General features: G+C 36.0%; 1 protein-coding gene across 2 annotated transcripts in view; it reads left to right on the top strand.

Moving 5' to 3' along the window:
• The window catches only part of Wasl (WASP like actin nucleation promoting factor), a 74,210-nt gene extending 59,523 nt beyond the window's left edge, over positions 1 to 14,687 (top strand). For both annotated transcript variants that reach the window (XM_026388711.2, XM_026388710.2), the window contains 3 exons: positions 3,800 to 4,320; positions 6,808 to 6,916; positions 11,320 to 14,687. In XM_026388711.2, coding sequence (XP_026244496.1) covers positions 3,800 to 4,320; positions 6,808 to 6,916; positions 11,320 to 11,381 — 692 coding nt within the window. In that variant the 3' untranslated portion in view covers positions 11,382 to 14,687. The remainder of the gene's footprint in view (positions 1 to 3,799; positions 4,321 to 6,807; positions 6,917 to 11,319) is intronic.
• The last annotated feature ends 12,383 nt before the right edge of the window (positions 14,688 to 27,070 follow it).

Here is a 27,070-nt window from a genome sequence, read left to right as displayed (position 1 = left end):
AGCCAGGAATAGCAATAAATGTTAGCAACAAATGTACAGCCTTAAGAAAAATGTCCAATGTCTATTTTGGCATCTATAACACTGCCACCTATATAGGAATTATGAGGTCAGCATTTAACATCACTACCAACAACAACAACAACAAAACATTTACTCGATCAAGTATTGAACAACAGATTTACTATATCATCCACTGTATTAATAACCATAGCAATAATAATGGGGTAAGAATTACATAAATTATTTAATTTTTTAAAATTCTCTTAATGGGGTTACGGTTTCGTAAGGGAATATAAAGTAGGATGACGAAAAAGTTTGAAATGAACCAAGGAGAGGCAGGAGATAGGTAGAAGATGATGGCTATAAAGAATAAGGAGTTAAAAAAAAACTAAAAGTAATAAAAAAGAGGAAAGAGGAATGGGAATTTTGACTATTAGTGGGAGAAAAGAGTGAAGAAGAGGCAACAAGAGGGCAAAACCAATATAACTAACAAACAAATGTTAAGATCGAAAACAATTCAAACCCACATATAGTTTGTTATCCCCATATAAGTCAAACTAAAGCTAACTAATAAACTGGTGAAAATGAAAACAACTAAAACGAGAGCAAAATTATATGAATACATATGTATTTTTTTGAAACCTGTTGGCAAATAAGTTAAAAATTAAAAAGTGGAATACTGGAATAAATGAGAGAAAAAGGTTAAATACTCTTAATGAGAAATAAAGGACTTATTTCCACCAAAGTGGTCAAATTTTTATTAGCAGGAATTGATTTTTTATATTTATTTTGGGGCTCTGTAATCTTTGGGTCAAAGGGTTTGTTAGGTTCAGCAATTTTGTGTTCTTCACCTAACTGCCAGCCTTTGTGGCTAGAAGCAGAAGCTGGTCCTAGTAGCTCTCAGCTTGCCCATCTCCCAGTATAGGGTGGGATAGACTGTGGAATGCTGACAGATTGTATATTCTTGTCATGGAGGCCGTGCAGAATTCTAAATTGGAAGTTTGAGTAACTGGGATTTGGTATCCACTGACCTTTGGAACTTTTGTCTGAGATTAGATCCACACCCCTGTTGATGGGGAGATGCCGATCTCTGGTGGACATCTGGGGCGCCAGCAACAAAGGGAACTCTCTGTCCTTGGTATCCAGAGCCTGTATGCCCTAGGCACAATTTTCTTTGTCCCTATTTCAGTTACACTGGTCCAGGCTCACTGGGGCTCAGTTCTAACAGGCAGTTGGAACCTTCCTTTATGAGTTTGCAATTTCATGCCTCTGCATGCGCAGCAGCACTGGTTCCCATGCAGGTGACCCGGGTTTCCCCCAAATTATCCACCTGTGGGCCAAGAGATTTTGGTTACTTTTTACTCAACAATTTTCCCCAAAGACTGGGTCCATTGAGATCAGCCTCCCTCTTTCCCACAGGTCCCCCACCCTCACTCCCCGAAAGCCAGGTATTTTTTTTTATTTTGTTTTGCTCTGCTGTGCTGTCCTTTGTCTCTACCTGCACTCCGCCTTCCTGCAGCAGCTGTAGTTGTCACCAGCCAGACTGGTGTGTCTCAAGTATTGGCTAGAGCATTATCTACCAGTACTTTAATGTTGACCTGAAATAATGTTTACTTATTTTTTTAGTATTAGGTTCCCACCAAGACAAAGTTGTTTTGTTTTGTTCTGTTCTGTTGGTAAGCTCAATCTTGTCTTCCTTTAGCTTTGAATGGAACCATTTTCATTTTTTATTACTTTTATTTGATTCTTTGCACTTATTTCTTTTTAAAAAATTCAAAAATACCATTGTTATTTTAATTCTGGTATTTGTGGTGACTTAGAGTTGAAAATCTTGACCAGAGTTTTCTCATAGTGGTGTGTTTCTCATAGTGATGTATAGAGGCATGTGTGTGTGCAGATCTGGCTAACTGCATACCATAAGTTCTTTTCTTCTCCTATTTTATTTCTTTCATAGTTTTTACCTTTGGACATGGCATTTTTTGCAGTTTCCATTTTGTGTAGACATAAGGCAGACTAAAAGTTTGCTTTTAGTTTGCAAGGTAATAGAAACGCTGAACTTTTTCTACATGCAGATGGGATACAGCTGATGATTGACTCATAAATCAAGACTCTCCTTTCTGAGTGTTGAATTAGTGTCTGTCTGAGTTTGTATTAGCCTAATCCCAAATTATCCCAATAAATGTACCCCATACAGACAGGTTCAAAAGAAATTTAATTCATGGTTCTTGGTAAAATCATGAAAAATAATTATTTAATGCCTTTCATAATAAAATAGTCCAGTCCTTTTCCTCTTAAGTAAGGGAGGAGTAAATTATACTAGTTCTAAATATTGTTGCTATTTGAAATGTAAACCTGATTAAATGAAATTTTGTATCTTCTTGAAGGGATTTGATACACTCTTATTCAGGGAATAGCCATTTCATTCATTCATATATAGCATTTCCTCCCCTTTTTGCCATTTGATTGAAAATGTTAGAAAACTACTCTGCTTCTAGCAAGCATTTAAGTCTCCTTGCTTTTGGTCCAGTTAGATGGAATGTTGAGTGAATCTTAGCTGTATCTTCTAGACCTCTAGTACACCTTAAGTGTAAATCGTAGGGGTGTCCCACTGTGATTGTCTGAATTTAGGTTAACTCTCCTGTTCCCCGTTATGTATATTTGAAGGTTTTTATGCCAAGAGACAATACCCATGTGAGTTTGGTCCTTTGCATACATGTCATTCAATGTTTATGATTATATTTGATTTCAGATTTCTAAAGCATCTCCCCATGATTGTCCCAAATGAAATCAGAAGATACTGTCTATTCTCTGTAAAGTGAGGGTTTTTTCCCTTTCTGTTATCATTGTATTACTGAGCATCTAAGCTTATAATTAAGATAGGTATTTATAACTGAATTTGGTTGGATAGGAAGTTTCCTTAATACCACATTATACTTTGTATTAGTAAATACAAATGCCTATTATGAATTCTAACATTTCTATACCCTAAAAATAATTTTTCAAACCAGTCTTTAAATTAATGGGAAAATGATGAAGTACATTATTATATTTATTGGTGTATGTTCATGGCAACATCATGTCTCCAGAAATGTAGTAAAATAAAATCTAACACTTAGGTTTTATTCATATTCTCCAGTATAGTCTGATATCACTGTACTTTCAAATTTGTTTTCTTAATATCTTAACATTGTCACTTAAGTAGAAGAGTGTAACTATCAAAATAGTGATAACTTTTTATTAATGACTTTACTTTTACAATTTATAGGATTTCTCATTTAATTTGTTTATCACTTTTTGTTTCCTAATTATGTAATCGAATATTTTGACTGAGCAACCAGTCTCCCTTCTTTCCATTGCTAGAATTGCTAGAATTTATTTTGGAAATAATAGGACATTATACCATAAAATATAAATCCATATAAATTAGACAACAAAGGATTACATTTTAAAGGAAAAGCATTGTATTTGTATCTTAGCTCAAATTAGTATTAATAAATTCTAATTGACTATGATAAACTATAAAATTTGAATCTGAACTAATTTTTAAAAAACATAAATGTAATTGATTCTTTAAAAAGGGAACAGTTATTTGTTAATTTTAATTAAAATATAAAAGTGCTTATTAAGCAAACTTTTATTTCATTGTTATTTCTGTTATTATAAAGTAGAAAAATGTTTATTCTTAACCTTCGAAACTGGTACTGATTTCTAAAAACTAAATTCTGGTGTTTTCGCTCATATTTTTCAAGAAACAACAGGAAAATGATCTTGATTTTTTTTTTTTTTTTTTTTATTTCAGCACCACCACCTCCACCACCATCACGGGGAGGACCACCACCACCTCCTCCCCCTCCACATAGCTCAGGCCCTCCTCCTCCTCCTGCCAGGGGAAGAGGTGCTCCTCCCCCACCACCTTCAAGAGCTCCCACAGCTGCACCTCCACCACCACCTCCTTCCAGGCCAGGTGTGGTCGTCCCTCCACCACCACCAAATAGGGTGTATCCTCCTCCACCTCCAGCCCTTCCCTCTTCAGCGCCTTCTGGGCCTCCACCACCACCTCCACCTCTATCAGTGGTAGGATCAGTGACAGCACCCCCACCACCTCCACCTCCGCCTCCACCAGGGCCACCGCCTCCCCCTGGCCTCCCTTCTGATGGGGACCATCAAGTTCCAACTCCTGCAGGAAACAAAGCAGCCCTTTTAGATCAAATCAGAGAGGGTGCTCAGCTAAAAAAAGTGGAACAGAACAGTCGACCAGTGTCCTGCTCTGGAAGGGATGCGCTTTTAGACCAGATACGACAGGGTATTCAACTGAAATCTGTAAGTAATATGCTCTTTCATTTTAGATCATTGATCACAATGGAATTTTAAAGTAATGTATAAGATATCTTTGAAAAGTTTATTAATCTTTTTTCTCTTGCTATAATTTATAATTTTTTATTTATTTTAATTAGTTATACATGACAGTAGAATGCACTTATATACTTTGATATACATAGATGGTATATAATTTCTCATTTTTCTGAGTATACATATTGTAGAATATAATTTATAATTTTTACCCTATAGATTTTTAAATATTTTTAGATACAATGAAATGCACAAATTTTTAGTTTAGATAATAAGTTCCTATAGCTCTATAACCCATACTTCTACATAAAATGTAGAACATTCTGTATCCCAGAAAGTTACCTTATTCCTCTTACCAGTTAGTTGCTCCCAAAACATTCTCTGATGTGATTGCCTATTCATTTTTTTTTTTTTTTGGGGGGTACTGGGGATTGAACTCAGGGGCACTTTCACTGAGCCACATCCCCAGCTCTATTTTGTATTTTATTTAGAAACAGAGTCTTGCTTTTGCTGAGGCTGGCTTTGAACTCGGGATCCTCCTGCCTCAGGAGTGTGCCACCACACCCTGCTTATTGCCTATTCTAAAATTTAATATAAATGGAATCTTATAGTATGTTTATAGTTCATTGTTCTATATTTTATTTTTAAATAAAAGATATTTTAAAAGAATCATTATTAAAGTAAGGGGAATTTAAAATACCAATTGCAATTACCAATTGCAATCACCTTGGTAAATCCAAACTAGTAACTTTATGAAAACTAAATCATATTCAAATGATTCCATGTTTTAGACTAGTAAAGAATCAGGTGCCACCAAAAAAAAAGAAAATTGAAAGAGTTCTAATAGAATTTCTGACACTGAAGGCTGATAACTTTTGGACAAGATGATCATCATTTAATCCTTTAGATCATTTAATCTTTTAGAGATTGACAAACTTTTTTGATAACAGACCAGATTATAAGTATTTAGACTTATAAGGCCATATGGTCTTTTGTTATTTTTTTTTAAGAGAGAGAGAGAGAGAGAGAGAGAGAGAATTTTAATATTTATTTTTTAGTCTTCGGTGGACACAACATCTTTGTTTGTATGTGGTGCTGAGGATCGAACCCGGGCCGCATGCATGCCAGGCGGGCGTGCTAGCGCTTGAGCCACATCGCCAGCCCCGGTCTTTTGTTATAAGCACCCAAATCTGCTGCTGTACCATAAAAGCTGCTATATATAGTACATAAATAAAAGAATGGACTTGGTGTGGAATAAAGCTTTATTTTTAGACTCTAATGGCAGTGTTGCACTCCTATTTAGTGTTCTCTGCTTTATATTACCTGATCATTGAAGAGTGGTCCTGGCTGCTGTTAAGAGCCTCATGCAGAAATACCAAACTCTAAAACCTGAGATTTTCTGTTTGTGGACTGCTATACTAGTAATAGTATTACATACAACAGCTAAACTTAAGTACTTATGAATGAATCTGTATCTTATGGAGAGCTACATGGAATTTTTTTTTAGAGAACACAGTGATATTTAGCCCAGAAAGAAAAGTAGTTAGTAGAAGAGTTACCAAAAAACCAAATGAAAAATTTGTCTTAATAAAGTTATTAAGACAATTTTCTATGGAAGATATTTTTCTTTGGAAAATTTTATTCCTTGGAAAAGGATTTAAAATTTCAAATAAATAAAAATGTTTAAAAACTTGTGTGATTATTTAGCGTAGCTATGCTATTTCATCTTTTTGTTGTTGTTGTTTTGTGGTACTGGGGATTGAACCCAAGGCCTTGTGCATGTGAGTAAGCACTCTTATCAACTGAGCTGTATCCCCAGCCCTATTTAATCTTTTTACCAATATTATAACAATGGGTAATGGAAGTTCAGAGACAGAATTAATAAAATTAATATGTAAAAATATATTTGTCTCATTTTAGTACTTAGAGAAGTACTTTCTAAATTGTAAATTTTTTCCATTACATTTTTTTCCTCTTTTTTAAATATGAATGTGGAAATAGGGATAATTTTGCAGGGACTGGTTTCTGAATAAATGAATTTTTAATCAAAATCTTTAGTTTTTTCTTTTTTATCATTTTATTTCCTGAATATAGTTTGGGGGAAATGGAAGTAATTTCTACCAGGGATAGTTAGTTATTTGCCATGTGAGACAGGTACAGTTTCAGAACTTCTAAATACTGTCCAGGTTTATAAAATAATGTCCTTTAATAATAGTTTTGAAGTTTTATCATATAAGATTCTTGTGTGCTGGAATGTGCAGAAATTATTGTTCACTTTTGGGGAAAATATTCAGTTTTTTCTTCTTAATTTAGCTAATCCTGACTGGGTTTGAAATTTTGATAGCTTGCTTTTTAATTTTTCAAGATAAAGAGGTGATACTAAGAAAGTAAGACATTCTGAAGACAGATTCTTTGCTAAGGATTTACAGTTGAATCTTTCTAATTTTGTATTCCAAGGTGTCTGATGGCCAAGAGTCTGCACCACCAACACCTGCACCCACTTCAGGAATTGTGGGTGCATTGATGGAAGTAATGCAGAAAAGGAGCAAAGCCATTCATTCTTCAGGTAGCTTGCATATGTTTGTGTGTATGTGTGTGAGAGAGAATTTTATTGCTTAAAATTCCGTTGTTTTTATTTTTATAACTGTTTTTGTTAGCTTTTTATCTGCTAATGAGTAATTAACTGATTTATTGCCCCTGTAATTAGTCTATCTTAAAATTTACAGATGCTAGCACACCACAACCATAGCTATAAAGTGGAAGAACTTTGGAAAAGTGGTAATTGTATTTCCTATACTGAGAAATACTAATAGAATCTGATTGCCAAGCAACCTCTAGACAAAGCTTGTGATTTTTAGATCTCATTCCTGTTATGTTCTAATGACAGAAGAAATTCAGAAGGTTTCTCTGGTTTCAGAGGATTAGAAAATTAGGAATATTCTATAGATTGTGGGGTTTGTAATCTCAGTTACTTGAGAGAATGAGGCAGGGGAACTAAAAGTTTGAGGCCAGCCTGGGCAGGTTAGGGAGAACCGAGAGCTGGGGATATAGCTAAGTGATAGAGCATCCCCGGGATCCCCGGGTTCAATCCCCAATAAGTACTCCCCCCAAACAAGCATATTTTTATCATTTTAATTTTCTTATTTGTTACATGGAGAGAATTCACATATCAAATGATTGATGGTGAGAATTAAATAATATGTAACCAACAGATTACCTAGCACATAATAGGTGCTCAGTAAATCTTACTTTCCTTTTCTTTGTTTCTCTATAAGGAGATAGATATCTTAAGATCCTTGAGCAACATTATACAAATTACAAAGACAAAAAAGACTAATTATTCCATAAATATTTGTGAAGGAGTAATATTATAACAAAACAGTAAAAATCCCTGCCTTCATGAAATAAGCTTTCTTGTGAGAGAGACCAAAAAATATACAAAACAAATTAGAAAATATAAAGCAGAAAAGGGCAAGGGAGTTAAAGGCTGTAGGAGGGAGGTTCATTTTGGAATAGAATGATAGTCCCAACTTAGGTGACATTTATGGAAAGGAGTAAAACATGTTAAAAAAAAAAAAAAAGCAATATCTGGGAAAAGCATCGGATGGAAAGAACAGCAGGTGCAGAGTACCTGAGGCTGCAGAACAATAAGGTCCATATGTTGGGAGCAAGAGAGAGAGAATAGTAAGGAATGAAACAGGGGACCATTAGTAATGCTTTGAAGACCATTGATTTTTATTCTGAACTCGATGGGAAGCCATCATAGGAATGACAGTGATCCATGTAAGAGATGATAGAGGTTGAACTAGATTTCTTGTACTAATCAGAAATGGTTGGTTTTATTTTGAATGCATAGATCACTGGAGTTACTGATAGGTCAGAAGTGAGCAGCTTAAAAAGTGGAATTTCTTTAACAGAAGAGCAAGTTTAAGGGGAAAGATTAGGAATTTGGCTTTGGTACATACTGTATTTGAGATACCTATTCAAAATTCAAATTTAAGTGTTGATTTGGTTATACATCTAGGATTCATGGACAAGGTCTTATTAATATAAATTTGCATGTCAGTAAGCTGTACATAGATACATATTATTGAAGGTTATGGAACTGGTTGAGATTAGCAAAGTGGATGTGGAAAAGAAAAGGTCTAGCTGGGCACTGTTGCACATGCTTATAATCCCAGTGACACAGGAGGCTGAGGCAGGGAGATCGCAAGTTTGAAACTAGGCTCAAAAGGGCTTAGGATGTGGCTCAGTGGTAAAGTGTCCCTGAGTTCAGTTACCCAGGATTTAATTAATTAATTAAGTAATTAATAAACAAATAAAGAGAAAGAAGAAAAAGTCTAATAATAATAAGGTCTGAGGACTACAGAATGTAGCATTTAGAAGCCAGGTGAAACAAATGTTTGAAGGAGGACAGGATAGTCATCTGGGTCAAATGGTATTCTGGCCAAATTAGTAAAGAAAATATAAAAGATAACTTCATGTATGGAAGATGCTCAAGAAAAATTTTGATAGCTGCCAGTGTCAAAGAGATAAATTAAAGGTTCACATTTCATCAGATGGGGCAAATGGTAGGTTGCTATAAAATAGATGATGATGAGAACGCATTTTTTTTCTTTTGATATCTCTGGGTTTTGGTAAATACTTCCCTATAGTGATTTTAAAAAAAATAAAGACAATTTTTAATAGTCATGCAAGTTGTAATGAACTTATAACGTGGTTCATGTAATGAATATATAACATACTTTGTGTATTTGAACCCTTTTCATTTTACTATTATTTCTATGCTAGTACTAGAAGATAGAATTACTAGCTGTTTCCTCCTTTTCACCAAGGAGGAGCAATTGGTGATAATTTTACCTTTGGTCACTCTCAATGCTAGCATAGTTAGGTGTACTTGATGCTTTTATCCAGGGGAAGTTCTTTTTTTTTTTTTTTTTTTTTTTTTTTTGGATACCAGGGATTAAACCCAGGAACACTTAACCACTGAAACACATCACCAGGCCTTTTTTCTATTTTATTTAGAGACAGAGTATCACTGAGTTGCTTAGTGCCTCACTTTTGCTGAGGCTGGCTTTAACTTGTGATCCTCCTGCCTCAGCCTCCCAAGCCACTAGGATTACAGGCACGTGCCACTGCACCCAGCTTATCCAGGTAAAGTTTTGAAGCATAACTAGCAAAAACTTTGGATAGCACATTATTTCTATTGCTAGAAAAGTAAACAGAAGTTGTAATATGTAGTCAGTTGAACTGCTTTGCAAGTGTATTCTGTAACAATTTAGAGCTGACTTTCAGACTTAAATAACTAATAGCTATTATTGTTAATAATAATAATAACTCATAGTATTATTATAATAAAAGAAATAACTTAGTTTGGAGCCAAGAAAAGATATCTTTGCCCCCCTCTGGCTTTTGTTAATTTCCAAGTTCTAATACTAGAGCTGAAGTATTTCTTTATAGGACCTTTTAAAATATCTGTTTTATAGTGGGGGAAATAAAAGAAAAAGACAGATCTGTACATCTAGCACACATATATGTCACATACTTCTTTTTCTTATTTTCTATTATTACCAAGTGAAAGTGTTTGGGTCCTGTCTTACATTGCCAACTTGGCTTGCATGGGTTGTATGGGATATGTACTTCAAAGGTTAGTAATTATGACAAGCTGATAAAAATATAGAAGTGTACTCTCAGAAATTGACAACATCTACATATTCGTTCATTCAAGAAGTCTAGTTGAGCAGCTCCTGTGAAGCACTGTTTTCTGGTATTAAGGATACAATAATGAAAAGACAGGCAAAGTCCCTGATTTCATAGAGCTTGTATTCTAGTATGAAGGCCATGAACCTAAAGACATGTAAGAATGTCAGACAGGAATGTTGTAGGAAAGTGAAACAGGAAAGACACTTACTGATTGTGGAGGAGGGTTATACTTTACAGAGGATAGTCAGAAAACCCCTCCAAGAAGGTGGAGTTTTAATGAGTCCTCAAAGATAAGAAGACTCAGGCAGACAGAAAGCAAGGATAAAGTTGGCATGTTTGAGTCACAGAAAGAAGGCATCTTACTAGAAATAGTGAATCAAAGGAGGTGGCATTATGAGAAGGGCTTGGAGAACACTGAGAAATGATGACTGGGAAATCATGTAGGGGTTTTTAGAATTGAGGTCACATTGGATTTTATTCAGAGCAGTGCTTGGCCACAGGAGGCCTCTAGGGGGTAGCAACATGAGATTTTTTTAAATTCAGAATGTAAATAGTGTCACTCCATTTGCTCTGATGCAAATGGACTAAACAATCTAAGCAAGATATAGTGATGGTATGGGAGTAACCCTGGATGTGGTGGGAAGGAGTAAACTGGATTGGATGGTGAAAAAAAAAAAAAAAGAGGAATCATTAATAATTTCTGGGTTCTTGACCTAATTACCTGAGAGAATTGATGGCATTAATTGAGATGAAACTGACTAGAGCAGAGATGGAGAAGCAGGCTGGGGAGAGGAAAAAACTTCACAAGTTTTAAATTTGAGAATCCACATGAAGAGTACAAGAAGGCAGTTGGATTCTTGATTTATAAGTCTGAAATTCAGAAAAACCAAACCAAGTATAATATAACACATTAATATTAAGCACACTGGATAGGCTGGGATGGGGAGTACTGAGTGGTGAGGCTCTCTTGCTTCACATGAGTGAGGTCCTCAGTTCTATCCCTACTACAGGGAGAGAGGGAAAAATCACAGGTTGAAATTTGTTTCATAGATACCAAGGTAGAACCCAAATCTTGGAACTTCTGTTCTAATCTTTGGTTTAACTATCACACTCTTTGGATGTATTTCATTAAATTTTAAACTATCTTATTAACTAGATTTCTCCAAGAATTAAATGGATTATGTTTTCAGAGGTTAAGTATTTGGAGAACTCACCCAAGAATTATGTAACATTTATATTTTCATTGTCTTGATGATTTTCTTCTAGATGAAGATGAAGATGAAGATGATGAAGAAGATTTTGAGGATGATGATGAATGGGAAGACTGATCTATATATTATATATATATATATTTTTAAGGTGAAATACTAAACACTACTTTCTGTCTATGGATTCTGTAAAATTATCATGTAAATGTTCTACCAATTTGCTGTATATTTTTGTTGCCTTTTTTGCTTTTTTTTTTAATTAATCTGTGCAATACCTCATTTAATCTGTAAAGGTTTGTCATAATCCTCTACAAAGCTACTCCCTGTTACTGTGTACAAGTTTACACCAGGATGCTCACTTGATTTGTGAATATATTTCATTCCATCAACAAGGGAGTTTAAATACTGTATGTGAGACTGACAAAAACCTTAATGTAATTTAGTTATAATGCCAGAAGGAAAACACTATTTTCATACCCTACTTTTTCTGTACCTAAATTTTCTTATTAAAATCTATTATAGCACTACATTCTTTTTTAAGTGATGTAAACCTTAGTTTCTTTAGCCCCTTCATTTTGAATACAATGCTACATATGAATGTTGAAGTTGATACCTTGCACAGTTCTCTAGACATCACTACACTGATGCCATTTTTCAAATTTTAGCAATATGCTCTGTATGACATCTCTACAAAGATCCCAGTAGGGGAAATCAGTTATGTCTCTTACAGCAGCATTGCTGTTACTGACACAGTAGTGGTGTTTGCAGGCTGGAACCACAGGGAATCCTTCCTTCCATACCTGTACTTGATTGCGGTTACGTTTATGCTGTAACAAATGTGACAGGCTTTTTGGCAAAACTCTTAAAAAATATTTTTGATATTATTCTGAAAAATTATTTAAGTTGGAGTTTAGAGGCTTTGGGGTAGTTTTATTCTTCATGAACCATAATGGTCATTCTGTTTTTCAGTTTGTATAGATTGAGGTCTTCAAAAATACCAACCATAAATATCAAATTAATTAGCAAAGGTATGTACTGTAATGCTGAACCTAACATACTGTATATTTTTCTTTTGATAATTTCCCAAGGTTTTTGTCAAATGTCAAGTGAAGGGTTACATTTTTCTTAAAAGATTGATGGTCCAAATGTCAATTTTCTTGAAACACATAACTGATTCTGATTTAATAGTTTTTTTAAAAAAAATAAAACCTTACAACCTGCACATTTGTTTATGCATACTAAATGGTGTGTTAAAATTAGGGTGTCCTTCCCTCTTTACAATACACTAATTCACCTAAAGATGGTCATTCATATTTATAGTGCTAATTATCATATCTACCTACTTTGAATTTTAGGTAGAAAATTATCTGATTTAAATACAGACATATTTTTCTCACATTGAGTCATATGCAGAATGTAGTTCCAAATGTATTTCATTACTATAGTCATGATACCCAACTAAAAATCATTCTATCTAGAATTGTTTCGACCAAAATCTAGTATTGGCATGATCTTGACAGGCTGGACCTGCAAGATGTGGCTTGAATTTTAACCAGTTTATCACATAATCTCTAATGATCATGCATCTAGTTATCATAAAAATAATTTAAGAGGTTTAGTTGATGAAAGCAGTAAGTGGTGCAGTAAAATAGTTAAGTTATTCAAAGAATGTTACCTTCCTTGCAAGAGTAATTTAAGTACATGGGAAAGATTCTAGATTTTTGTTTCTTGTAAAAACAGCGCCCTTTGCTGCTAGAAACCTTTTCTGCTTACTATTATTTTTATTGTGGCTTTAGCTCAGTGAACCTGGCGTGGATAAGGTTGGACAGCTACTAACCAATAAAATCAAAATTTTGTGCAGATATTAACTAGGACATTATAATTATTTTAAATAAATAACATTAAGTCTGGTGCAGAGGCTCATACCTGTAATCCCAATGACTTGGAAAGTTGAGGCAGGAGGATTACAAGTTTGAGACCAGCAATTTAGCAAGACCCTGTCTCAAAATAGAAAGGTCTGGGATGTAGCTCAGTGTTAAAGCACTGCTGAATTCAATCCTCCAGTTCTGGAAAAATAAATTTCATTAAACATGTCTTTTTTATGACATTATAAAAAAGTGTTTTAAGTGGCCTAGAAATGTAAGGTAATGCCAATTTAAGGTGTTTCTTAACTTTTGGCCAAGGAATTCAGGATTTTCTATCTAACTTTGGTATGATAAGTATTTATCAGGAGCTTCTCTGAGCAGAGGATATCAATTCTCAGAGTTGGAAACACACATAAAAGATGGGTATATAATTTGCCAAAGGCAATTGAGTTTGTTCTTTTTTCTTAAGGAGAAAAAGACCTTTTTGTTGTGATTTAAGTTTCTATTGGTTGAAACACAACAGCTGTGGAGTTCAGTCCAGTTATGAAAACTACATCTTCTTTACTGAGTAAGATAAAGTTTGCATGTTTCAGTCCTCCACCGTTCTGCACTGTGGGCAGCACTATACCTGTGCATTGTCTGAAAGCCTCCCATGTATACTCCAGCGAAATGATTGTCTGGTAGCCTTCGCATTTAACAAACTAGCATGAGGCTTTTTATATCTAAATGCTATGTGATAGACAATTTCAGCTAGCCACATATTGTATGTATGAGATTCATAAAAATTTTCAATCATTCATTTCCATTTATCAACTGAAATTTTGTTTAGTATGTGATTTTTTTTTTTTTTTTGAATTGTATAGTGAATAGGATGTTGCACTGGTGGCAATTCATCATGGAGCATAATAAAATTAATTTGGCCCAAATAGCATAAAATGGTGTGTTTTTATTTGTTGATTAAAAGACTAAAATAGGTAACAAAATCCTTAAACTGTGGAGAAGACCAAAGCATATTCAGCAACAAATGATGGTGGTTGAAGTTTTTAGCAGACTTCATGCCTGAGAGTTGGAGTGTGCTATTAAATAAACATGGTGAGCAAGAAACTGTTACACCCTGTTCTGTTGGGAAACATGACAGCTGCTCAGCAGTTCCCCTGGAAGCCAGTGAGTGCTGTGGAACACAGGGCATTCGCATCACAAGGTCACACTGTTTGGAACTCTTCCGCATACCAAAAATGTTAAAAGTTTTCTAAATTAGAATGATATTGAAGTTTACTGGTAGTTTCAGTAAACGCCAAATACAGCAGTTCATGTGAGCCATAAATAGTTTTCAGTAAACAGTATGAAAGATGGTGTTCTTTTTAAACAGGAAATTCAGTTTTTGATAAATAGAATTTTTCTGTTCCACTGACTCTGGCATAAGTGGGTGTCTGAAGATTAAACTGAGTTATGGAATCCAGAGTGTAGGTTGCTACAGAATGCCTTTCAAGAGCTTCAGCCAAAGTTAACAAATATTTCAAGAATAGTATATTCTTTTTTTTTTAATATTTATTTTTTAGTATTCAGCGGACATAACATCTTTGTTTGTATGTGGTGCTGAGGATCGAACCCGGGCCGCATGCATGCCAGGCGAGCGCGCTACCGCTTGAGCCACATCTCCAGCCCCGAGAATAGTATATTCTATTAAAGTTTTCTGGGGTTGGGGTTGTGGCTCAATGGCAGAACCCTTGCCTTGAACATGTGAGGCACTGGGTTCGATCCTCAGCATCACATTAAAACAAAGATATTGTGTCCATGTATAACTAAAAAAAAAATAATTAAAAAGTAAAGTTGTTTCTGATGTACGAATGTGAGCCCTTAAGAATGTATTAAACAAAAGAATTTTTAAAGAGAAAAGTGCCTCAGAATTGTCCTGTCACATCATATTTATCTAATCAACAGATTCTGAAATGACTGCTTTAGGAATGGAGCGCCTCAAGGACAAGTACAGTGATAAGGCCTATTTATAGTGCAACAGAAAATCCTTTGTGGAAAAGTTGATGAATTTTACCTTGCACTTTTTTTTTAATTGACACTCTCCCATCTTGCCTTTTAAATACAGCATTCTCTCATAATCTTTCGGTCATTTATTTGTGGATTTTATTTTAACTCTTGTTTTTATGGAAATTATTAGGAAAAGAAGAAGATGTGATAAACTGTTTGTTATGAGTATGATGGGGAACAGGCTTTGCAGCTAATGATTAAGACCCTCTTCTGTATGTGATATATACTATCCTCTATTACCTTCAGGATCCTATGCAAATATTTGTCTTTCCAGATGCTTCTGCCGTAGCATTAAAAAGAAATGCACATTGATGATTGTATTGTTGATGCTGTATTTAATTTTACATAAGTTCAGTGTAAATCTAAACTGGTCCTCTGCACCATCATCAAGACAAATGAAGTTATGAATGCTACACAATTTGAGTAAAATAGTAATTTATAAGCAATTTTCAATTTAGTCAGCTATTTGTCTTTTAGGAAATTTCTAGTATATTTGAAGTGGCTCCTGAATTCCTTATACTCTTACTTCAGTAAGATTTGTTTTTTTTCTTAATTTTCTGTTTAGGAGAGAATTTATTTTCAACATTATCTAATTGCATTATGGAACATGACCAAAACACTGTTTTAGGCCTTGAATTGGTTGGCATATCATGACCTAGAATTTAGTTTAGTTATTGCTATTTTCATCAAGGCCTACTTCTAAAGATTTTTAAAAGCATCAATATCAACATATTTAAATAACTGCCATAAAGAACTAAATAGACACTAAGGTACAACAGGGGAGTAAGAAGGTCCCATCCACTCTGACATCCTTTAAAACATTTATTTCACAATTGAAAGACATTTGGAGACCGTCAAGCTATTTTGGAAGAAATAGGCATGTAGGCATTATCAAGACCACACTCTCAATTTCACAGAAAAGGGTACCATATTCAGAGTGGTTGTGACAAGGCTTATCAGTTCAAGGATTCTCAGAAGCCACATTTGACTACTAGTTTACTCCTTTCCCTGCACCATAATATTGTTGCATCCTTGTTTTATATTTTTCTTAAGAATAAGCCACAGATTTAGTTTATTTCTGAAAGGTATGACAGCAGACTACACCCTTTCTCGCATATCATCTGGGTGTTGATAGAAGTCACCAGCATCCTGTGCCCATCTCTGCCCAGAAAAGCTGGCTTGCTCTGAGAAGTCAGCCTCCGACCAAGCATGTGATGGTGTCTTGGCTCATTGATGGCGGTCACCCTACATTGCCCAAGCATTTGGTCATCATAGGGTACTTCTGCCATTTAGTACTGGGTTGAAATGAGGTTGAGCTTTTGATTATACATCCAAATTACTTTTATTGGTTTCTTATGGATGTAAATAGGCATTGTCTTTTCTTAGATATAAATATTTTTAAAACTTTACAATCGATTTGTCTGACAAGTTTCAGATTACATCTTTCTGAATAGTTTTCAATCAACAGCTGCACTGTCGATTTAAAGACCGGGAGTTCTTCCAAGAGCACAAGGACAAACAACACTTTAAATCCAACTTCCTAGTTGTACTATTTGTAAGAAAGGGGAGGTTCTAATTTTGGTTGCAAATACTTCAACCTTGTTGAAAAAGAGGCAGGAAAATAAAATGTTTGGAAAGAACAAATTAGGTATAAGAAAGGCATTATCATTTCCCATTGAATATAGGGGAACAAAGCTGACCAAGTCCTAATTCTGTTGCCCCTAAACCAGCTTTTGACCTAAAAAAGAACCCTTTTCTTTTGGGGTCAAAGTCTAAAGAGGCAGAGAATAGGGAGGACACTTTTTCTTTATAAGCATGTATTTTTTTCAAAATAGGTGATCAAGAGAATGCTCAGTAAAATTAAATGTATTTGAATCTTTATTTTGAAGGATGAAAAATAAGCACTTTTATCACTTTGTTTTCCCAGAGTCCAAAACAGCAGGGGGGAAAAATGGTTTTTATGAGAATCACTGTCTTTTTCTTGTTTCTTTTTTCCCCCAACTCCCTAAATCATTTTTAAAGCAACATCATTCTGCTGGCTTAGGAGTAATATACATTGTGCACTTCAGTTGTTTTGATTCTGCAAATCCTTTGCAAAGCCTACTTGACTAACCATTATGTACTGTTAAATGAGGTTTGGTGGGTTGTTGGGAAAGGTAAGATAACTTGTACAGAAAGAAAGAAATGTGTTTGCTCTTTCTACCACATGGCTGGTTCACACTTAGATTTAGCAGTATCTTCATATTTTGGTCTCCATTTATAATATATGGTGAGTTTGGATTAGAGTAATGACCCCACATATGAACTTCTTAACATAATGAACTTTGGGATGTCTTTCAAGTTGCCTATTTCTTTATCTTCAAGTTGATAAGATCTTCAACAAAATTGAAGATAGGGATGGACATTTTTAAAAACTAAAAAAAGGAAGTTTTCTAAAATGCTTTCAAATACACATTGTTTAAATATTAATAGGATCGGGCAAATAAAGGAGAAATGGGAACAAAGGAAATGTTATCCCAAGTCTTCAAAATTCCCAGATATCAAGTTTTCCAAACCAGTAGATAAATGCACTTGAATGCAAGTGATATTTTTCTAATTTCTTACACAAAAGCACACTATTTACAGTGATTATTGTTACTATAAGTTGCAAGTAGACACCACAATAAAATCTCATTCCATGTACTAATATTTATCTAGGATCAGGGTAATAGGGCCAATTCAGGTGAGCACATAATGCTAAGTAACCAGGCTTTATTTTTTTTCCAGCCAGCTCCTCAGCACGTTTTTTATAGTTTATTAAATTACCTTGACACAGTCAATTTTGAATAGAAGGTGTGCTCACAACCATTTTTGATTAGCAAAGACATGCACTGAGGACAAAGTAAAGAAGGGCACCAAATGTTGGAGATACACTGGTATATTACTCAGCTTCACATTACTATAACAAAATACCTAAGCCAATTAACCTGTAAGGAGAGAAGACTTTGTCTTAGTTTGGGAGCTTCTAGTTCTTGATTGGACAGACTATTGCTTATGACCTCTGGTGAGGGTACAGATAGCAATGATGGGGAGTGTGTGGCAAAGCAGACGCACCCCTCAAGGCCAGAAAGCAAAGAGAATGAGGAAGAGTCTGGAGTTCTACAGTCCCCATCAGAAGCACATTCCCAATAGCACCCCCCTAGGGAACAAGCCTTTAACACATGGACCCTCGGAGGGAATGTTCAACATCAAAACTGTACAACCAGTGTGTGAACCAATGGCTAAGTCAACATTTGAAGCCTATGTAAAATTATAAGGTCTGCTCTAACAGGTCACTGGAGTGTTATTAGGACTTAGTGTTATTTAGAAAATGATAACTGTGTTAGTATGCATGGGCAAAAGCATTTTTGTGTGTGTGTGTATACACACACACACACACACACACACACGATGTACTTTAGAACCCCCTAACCTGTGGAAATTTAAAAAAAAAACAACTTGCCAGATACGAGGAACTAGTACACAAGGCCTGTAGCTGACTGTTTAGTTTGAGAAATAGCCTTTCTAGCTAGTCATGATTCTTAGGTTATTTACATGCCTACACTTGGCATTTGATCTAAAGAAATTTTTTTTATTAAAACAGGATAAGGGAAATATATTTATAATCAGTACCCTAAAGACTGGCAGTAAGTTCAGTGGTGAAAACAGTCTAGTTAAAAGATTTGGTGACTACCGGCTGTTTTACTGCAGAGTTGTTAATATCAAATTGCTATAAAATGTACCTCTGAATACAGCAAGAGTTTAAATCCTGCTGTAATATAGGAAATTGAACCACCACCCCTCCATATCCATAGAGGATTCTAGGAACCCTTATGGGTACCAAGATCCACTAATGCTCAAATCCCTTATGTAAAATGGTATAGTATTTACATATAACTTCACAATCCTTCCTGTACTTCAAATCATCTCCACATTATGCATGATACCTGAAAAGGTACTAAAGGATCATAAGAATGAAAAAAGTAAATCTGTACATAATCTGTACAGAAGCAATTTTTTTGCCAAATATTTTTAATACATGGTTGAATCTGCAGGTACAAAACTTGTAGATGAGAAGGACAGATATGTATTTATTCCTTTAATTGTTTCATCAAAGCTAAATCAGGGTCTCTAGATGGTCATTGTCTTAAAATTGAGAAAAAGGATCATTAGGCATAGAATTTTGGACATGCTCAAATCTCAATGTTTAACATGCTATTCAGAGAAATGTAGGTACATGTGACATTTCATATTGTTACCCATTTCCTGTGGAGCAACTGGCCTGAATAAATGGGGCACCTCGCCTGACAATATTAACCAATTTACCAGAGCTTCTGTGGCCAAGTCCTTGGAGAAACAAGCATAATGCTATGTAAATGTCCAAACGTAGATAACTTTTTTGCCCAAGTGTTTGGTTTTGAGACTTAAATTCCCAGTGACATTTTTTTCACATCATCTCAAAAGATAGAAACTACTGCATAAAATTGAACAGGAAACTGAAAGAAAACAACAGATTTTGGAGAATTAGTGAAGTTTTCTTCCCAGTCTTTGGTTACAACATCTCTTGAAATTATTGCCTCTTAAATCACTTAGCAGCTTTTCTCTTTCTCTGAAAATAGTGGTAATGACCTACATTCTGCTTACTACTTATGGAAATTATCCAGTACAATGTTGTGTTTTCATTTCCCCCAATCGCCATCCTATCACAGAAACCGATAGTAATTGTCAGGTGTCTAAAAGGGATGGGGTGTATAAAACACATAAAGGAGGATTTTGCTTTGCCTTGTATGGGTTTTATAACTTGTAAGCATATGGATATTTGGGGATGGGGAGCACAGTGGAAGTCCCATGGACTTCTTAAATAATAACAAGAACACCTTCAAAATATTGGTCCTGTTTGATGGTGGCAATACACTTACCATTCCAAGAAAGTGTTTTTCTAATACACACTCTCCAGAGGGCCCACTTGGTTGGCAATTCCCAATATATAAACTGCTCTTTGACTTCTTCAAAGGGGCATATCCTGACCCCGTCTCCTTTCTGCAAAGATGCTGTCTTGTGGACTCAGGTTGGACTACTTTTGGATGACAGAAATCCATTCAAGGAGCTTCCAAAACTCCCATGGCTGTGTTCATCCTTTTCCCAGTCATTTCATCCCTAACATGGTTTTACTTCAAGAAAAAGCATCCATCATAACACTAATCAGTTTTGCTGAAATTTAGCATGAAATGTTTTATATGAACAACAAGGTAAATGTAACTTGGAAAAGCCTAATAATTTGGACAAAGTTAAATAGCTAGTAAGTGGCAGAGCTGAGTCTCAAGTTCTCAAGACCCTTAACCACTGTGGTACCCTACCTATGTGGTGACATAAAACACCAGCAATGGTCTGGGTTAAAAAGTAAAAATGTTACTCCAATATCTTTACTTTTTCTGCTTATGCACATGCAAAGTCATGCTTTGTTTTCAAAGCAAAAACATGCAATAGAAAGGAAAATGCGTTATAATCATAATCATGCAATTAAACCTGTGGCCACTAGGGCAAGCTGTGATATTGGGACAAACCCAGATTTTTGGAATATGTGAATAGAATTTTTTTTTTTAAATAATGTGTCGTGGTTTGCTTATCTTTGTTCCCCAGTCCCTTCTTATCACCATTAAAATATTTTTTTCCATTTGAACTATGGGATTAGGTAATCGGTATGTTTGAGTAACCCAAGCACTTTATAAATATTTACACAGAAATTTATCTGGAATTACTTCAGAGTCCTCTTTGTGAATTTAAAGTAATTTCTGTCTAGAAAGACACTTGTAAATAGGTATTTTTCCCTCAAACTCTTTTTTAATGTAAACTTTTTAAAAAGGTAAAAGTTCATTTTTCCAGGTTTGCTTCAACATAAAGCATCCCTTTGAGATGCTGTTCATTGGCTGACTTGTTCACATGAATATTATTTCTTAATGGGGGTGGGGGAGCCTGGCCCACCCTCAGCTTGAAGGAGAATTATTTCCTGATAACTTCACAAAAGACAACGTGCAAATTGTAATTTAGAGTGACTTCACTCATTGGTTGTGTTTATGCAATGCATGATTAATGGATCATCTGAGATTTCATTTCAGAAAGAGAAAAAATTAGCAGTTTGTGCCAGTGACTACAGTGTTTTGATGAAAGATGATGGGTACACTCTTTAATTACATTTAATTACTAATTTTTAAAACACTTAAAGACATGACTCAAAAAAAGTTAACATTGCTAACCCATAGTTTAACTTGTTGTAGAGATGGTGCAGCTAAGTACACAATGTTTAATGATCAATCGTCTGAAAATTTGTGTCAGATAGTTAGTGTATAAACAAAACACACCAAAGTAAAACCCTCAGTTGCAGAATGCAAATTTGTTTAATAAACTCAAGAGTTAGGGTTTTAAAAATTATCATCATTTTACCCTGGGATGTTTTGTTTTGAGATCACGACTTTTGTTTTGTAGTTGTCAATCTCTGGCTTGCCAAACTCTCCTCACTGAAACCTGAGAAGCCATTGCCCCCAGACCATGTGTGGAAAAGGGTAGTGGAGTCTTTGAGGGAGTCTTTGAGGGAGTCTTTGAGTGGAGTCTTTGAGTCTCAAAGAGGGAGTGCATGCTCTAAGAACTCTGGCACGGAAGTGCAGTGAGGCTCCCACCACAGGCTGCTCCTTAGTATTACATTCCCTGAGACCCCTTGGTTGCCCTGTGTAGGTCCTGCCCTGTCCTGGATTCTATGGCCAATCCTTCCTCTAAAACCTCCTTTCTCAACCATATTTTTTTAAATATATTTTTTAGTTATAGTTGAACACAATTTCTTTATTTTTATTTGTTTTTATTTTTATGTGGTGCTGAGGATTGAACCCAGTGTCTCACACGTGCTAGGCAAGAGCTCTACCGCTGAGCCACAACCTCAGCCCCATAAAAACATTTTTTAAAATTCAAAATAAATATCAGTAAGTAAAAGTAAAATTGAACACGATTTTCAGCTTATATACAATGTGCCATATCCCCCTCCCTATAGCACCTTTCTCTAATGCCAACTTCCACTGGGGGTGGGGGGGAGGGATCAAGAGGAGGGATCTCCTCTCTCATACCCAAACAAGACCAATGACTCCTCTTATTTTGTTCTTAGGTTGCACCCATCCCATCTAAACTAGTTTCTTAACTTCTTGCCTGTCCTCCAGTTCAGATGTGTAGTATAGCTTGCCTTGCTCTTCTCCTGCCCTTTCAAGTTCCTTAAGTTAAGTCCCTGAAGCCTTATAGCTAAATTCTGGGTCACTGCTTGCTCTGATCAGACCTTGTGGTGACATACCCACCCATCTCCAGCAGCACCACTCTGACCACCGTCACATTATATCTACTGTCCTACACAAACAAGAATTTTTCTTGGCTGACTGAACATCTCCCCACAAGTGGCCCTCCAGATGGACTGTTTGTTCTGATTCCTGGGTGTTTCTGGTCTAGCTTACATTAATCCATGGACGGATCTACAGATCTCAGGATCCTTCAGAAGTCAGAAGTCACTGAATACAGGAATTCTATGTAGTACACTTTGTTGGAGAGCTTACCATGTTACCACAGAGTTCAATAATATTATGCACTAAAATTATGTGAGGGTAAAATACTTGTCACCTCTTCTCCCCTCTTTGGCTTGGAAATACTTTAATATGTCAACATGTCTTCTGTTATATGATTTTCAAAAATAGTATCTCCTCTCTCACCAAGTTCCATAATGGTTAGTGGTTAAGGCATTCTTCAAAGCTGAGCATTGCAATTCATGTAACATCTAGTCAGAGCATGAAGGAAAGGGCTACCACTGTTGGCCACCCTGGGTAGAAGAGTAAGATGATACTATCATGATGTCTCCTCATTGTTGAGCAGTTAATTGAGCAGTTAATTATCTATTCAAATATATGTACTGAGTCCTTTCTGTGAATGGAGTGATGTACAAAAATAAGATATAGCAGCTGATCTCTTGGATACCAGTCCAGGGCGAGAGTGAGGAGATTAGGATATATGGATAAGTAGTATAATGCAAATCTAAATGTAGTATGCACCAAATGAGAAGATTGAGTATGGGATAAGGAAGACTCAGAGAAGGATGGAACAGATAAATTCCATAGAAATAAACCCTGAAAAATGAGTAGCTTATTGACCCAAGGAGATGAAGCGGGGGAAAAAAGAGTCATTCTGAACTGAAAAGAGACTATACATAACCAAACACATGGAAGTGGTAGGGCCAGAACTGTGTTTGAGGAGCAAGACCTGAAACTTTTGCTGGCTTGAAGGTGTTGAATGAACCAGAGGCATTTTCTATCTGGAAAAGCATACTCTGTACAATATCCCAGAAATACAAAATGCTATTATCATAGAGATCACACATTGTGAGCAATCTGTCTTTTATAGGGATCCTTCAATTCAACAAACACTTATCAAACATATTTGACCCTGGGACACAGACAAGATCAAATGTGGGTAATGTCCTTAAAAGCTCTTGTGGCAAGTGCTATGTAAGAGCTGGTTATCAATGTTGAATTTGTGGGGGTGGGGGGGAGGAAATTTGCCCAGCAGGAAAAAAAGAAAGGATGGGGATAGGGAAGAATATACAATGAGTTAAATGCAAGACTGTGGAATACAGCAGGGACAGGAACAGGAAGAGGAGTTCAGTGTTAAACTCATGCGTCTCAAGTGCTTGCCTATTTGAAGGTGTGGGTCCCATGGGGGTGAGATTTGTGCTAAGGTTAGGATTTGGGGATTATGTGGGGTTTGGATGAGATCACTTAGGGAGAGTGTAGAGAGAACATGGGTTCTTTTGAAGAATGCCTTCCAGCAATAAGTTACTCATCTATGAGGTCTCCTTTGAAATATGAGTAGATGCTACCCAGATACAAAGAGTAGGAAGAGAATTCCAGACAGGTAGGATGATAGGATGAGGTAGGATGAGGGCAAGATCCACGAACCACAAGTTGTTTGGTATGGCTTGGGCACAGGCCTCATGAGTAGGAGTCATGGAAAATGAGAAAAAGAATGAGGATCATGTTTTCCATACCAAGGGATGAGGACTTTATTCAGTAGGTGCAGATTACTGCTGATGAATTCCAAGCAGGTGACTGACAAGATCAGAATTGCTCTTTGGAAAAACATCACTCTGACATGTTGAAGGTAAATTAGGAATCAACAGAATGAAGTTAGAGAAACCAGTTAGGAAGCAACCGCCATACAACAGTCCAGGTAACAGATAGTGAGTTGTTCAACAAGGGGTTTCACTGTAGTTAAGGATAGTGTGTACCATTTTTCAGAGAGAAGAAAATTCTATTCACAATTATAACTGTAGGGTGGCTCTTGTTAAATAAAAACCCTTTCAATCTGCTGACGACGTTGACCTGTTTGAGTTTGCAAAGGTAGAGGTAGACCTGCCCTTAGGGAAAGGGTGGCAAGAGTTTGCTGGGCATGACAGAGGGAAAGGAACTGGAACTCCCGAGGGTAATCTAGAAGAGTGGTTCTGAGGCCCAACCATGAGAAGAGAAGAGGAAGAGGAAGAAAGTGATAGGCTGGCCAGGAAACACAGACTATTATGTGGGATAAAACTTGGAAAACATCTCTCTGGTGGTGAGTTAGCCAGGGGATTTTTAATAACTAACAGGTATCTCGTGCTCAATTTGTAGCTCTTTGTGTGGCTCTCATGTGAATCCCACTTTCTTTTCCCACACTTTCATGTAATATTGAATTGGTAGGAATCACAAAAGGGTGATGATGGGTTCAATGTGGCTTGAAATAGGGACATTAATCATAGGTTTGCAAGATGCACTCTTGGTATGGAGCCAAAGCCAGCCATAAGGAGATAAGCCCCCAAATCCACTCAGAATTTTCAGTAACCTTGCAGAAGATTTTTGGGCTGCCACGAATTACATGAGCTTTCTAGACTTTATCTGGATCTTTGATATAGGGATAGACAGGTGGACTAATATACGATCATGCATCACTTAAGGGCAGGAATATGTTCTGAGAAATCTGCTGTTAGGTGATTTTGTTCTTTTGTGAATCTCATAGAGTGTACTTACATAAACTAAGACTGCTATGACCTCACTAGGATATATGATCTACATGGGATCACTGTTGTATATGTGGCCCACGGTTAACCAACATCTCATCATATGGGTCATCACACTGTGTGTGTATGAACATTTTTTCTCTTGTCAAGTAAAAGTAACATACCTGGAAGATGGGCCTTTTTCAATCCTGAACCTGGGTGACCTCTGACTCTCCAGCAGCACAGTCATTATTTTAAGCACCTGCCTGTGAACCGGCTCTCTCCAATGTCAACAGTTCAACACCTCTGGGCTGTAGGACTCACTGAATCATTTCATGCCATTGACTACTCCTTCCCTAGTTCAGCTCTCTGCTTTGGAATATTTCTTCTGTCTGATTTCTTCCACTCTCTCTGCTCATACAGTCTCTCTGTTCTCCACACTTTCCCCCTGGGGTGACCTTGTCAAATCCTTATCTTTAAATGCCACTGAGACCATACAAGCCTCCAAATTCTACTTTCAGCACAAATGCCACTAACAGGATTCTAGACCCTCACAATCAGGTGGACAGGCACCTCAGAAAGGTATTTTTAATGGAACCCATTTCCCTCCCCTAACACCTGTTCCTGCTATATTCTTATTCCATTTTGTGGCATTTGGGGCCATTCAAATCGCATAGCCAGGAATGCAGATACCCACATAGGTCCTTTTTTTTGCTTTGTCCCCTGCCATCTCCATCTCACTAGTAACTAAATTCAGATTAGTTTACTCTTTCTTAATGTCTGTCCCATCTGTTCTGACCTGAGCACACCTACGCAGCATTCACAGTTCAAGCCTTCATCCTTTACTTCATTCTTCGATTATAAAAATGATCTCCTAACTAACTGTTCTTCCTGCCACCAGCCTGGGCCTCACTAAATCTATCCTTCCCTGAGTTGTACAAGTCATGTTTTTAAATCGTAAACATGATGTTTTTAAAAGATCCCTTTAAAGATCCTTTAATGCTTCTCATGGCTTTCATAGTTGGGTGCATATTCTTTAGCTTTCACTAACTTGTTCAGGCCTTTTGTTTAGACATAGAAAAGTTTACTGGCTTTTTGAAATGTGCTTACCACATGTCCATGGGTCAGATAGGCATGTAATTTGGCTGAGAGCAACTTGGTAAACACGACAGTTAGGTTGAAATCTAATTTTCAGTGTTGGTGTACCACAGGGATGCCCCCGGACTCTGTTCTATCTGGAAAACAACGTTTCAGCTGTGATTTTTCAACCAATCGTTTCTTTTAAGGGTTTTGGGAAATTGAAAGATTAGAATAATCAAATGCTAAGAGATGAGTTGGAACAGACAAAATGCCTAACACCGGAAGACTAATCAAAATAATCTAGATATTTGACAGCTGGTGAAATTGATTAAATAAAATGTGGGGGGTATAATGGTATATAAGCTATCTTTCCATTTTCATAGAAAAAAATAGTTTCATGTGTGTTAAAATATGCAAGAAGGATTTTAAAAGTTACATACTTCAAAGTTATCAGTAGTTCTTCTGATCACATGCTATTTTTATAAAAAGAAAAGACCATACAGAAATCATAAAACTCCTCTTTTTAATCCACCAAGGTTATAATACTTAAGGAAAAAAAACAGGGAAATGTTAACTTTTTACCAAATTGATGTTTTTACAGAATTACATAAAATTATATGATTTCTGGCCATTTTCTATACTACCCTGATTCCTCAAACTGAAATATCTTTCCTCATAATTAGACTTTTAAAAAAAAACCCTGGTGATTTCTCTATCCTTTAAAATATACAAATAAAGGTAATACCTTCTCTGAT

The sequence above is a fragment of the Urocitellus parryii genome, chromosome 3, assembly GCF_045843805.1.
Source record: "Urocitellus parryii isolate mUroPar1 chromosome 3, mUroPar1.hap1, whole genome shotgun sequence".
Lineage (NCBI taxonomy): Eukaryota > Metazoa > Chordata > Mammalia > Rodentia > Sciuridae > Urocitellus > Urocitellus parryii.
Note: the sequence above shows the minus strand (reverse complement) of the source record. Positions and strands in the feature narration are given on the sequence as shown.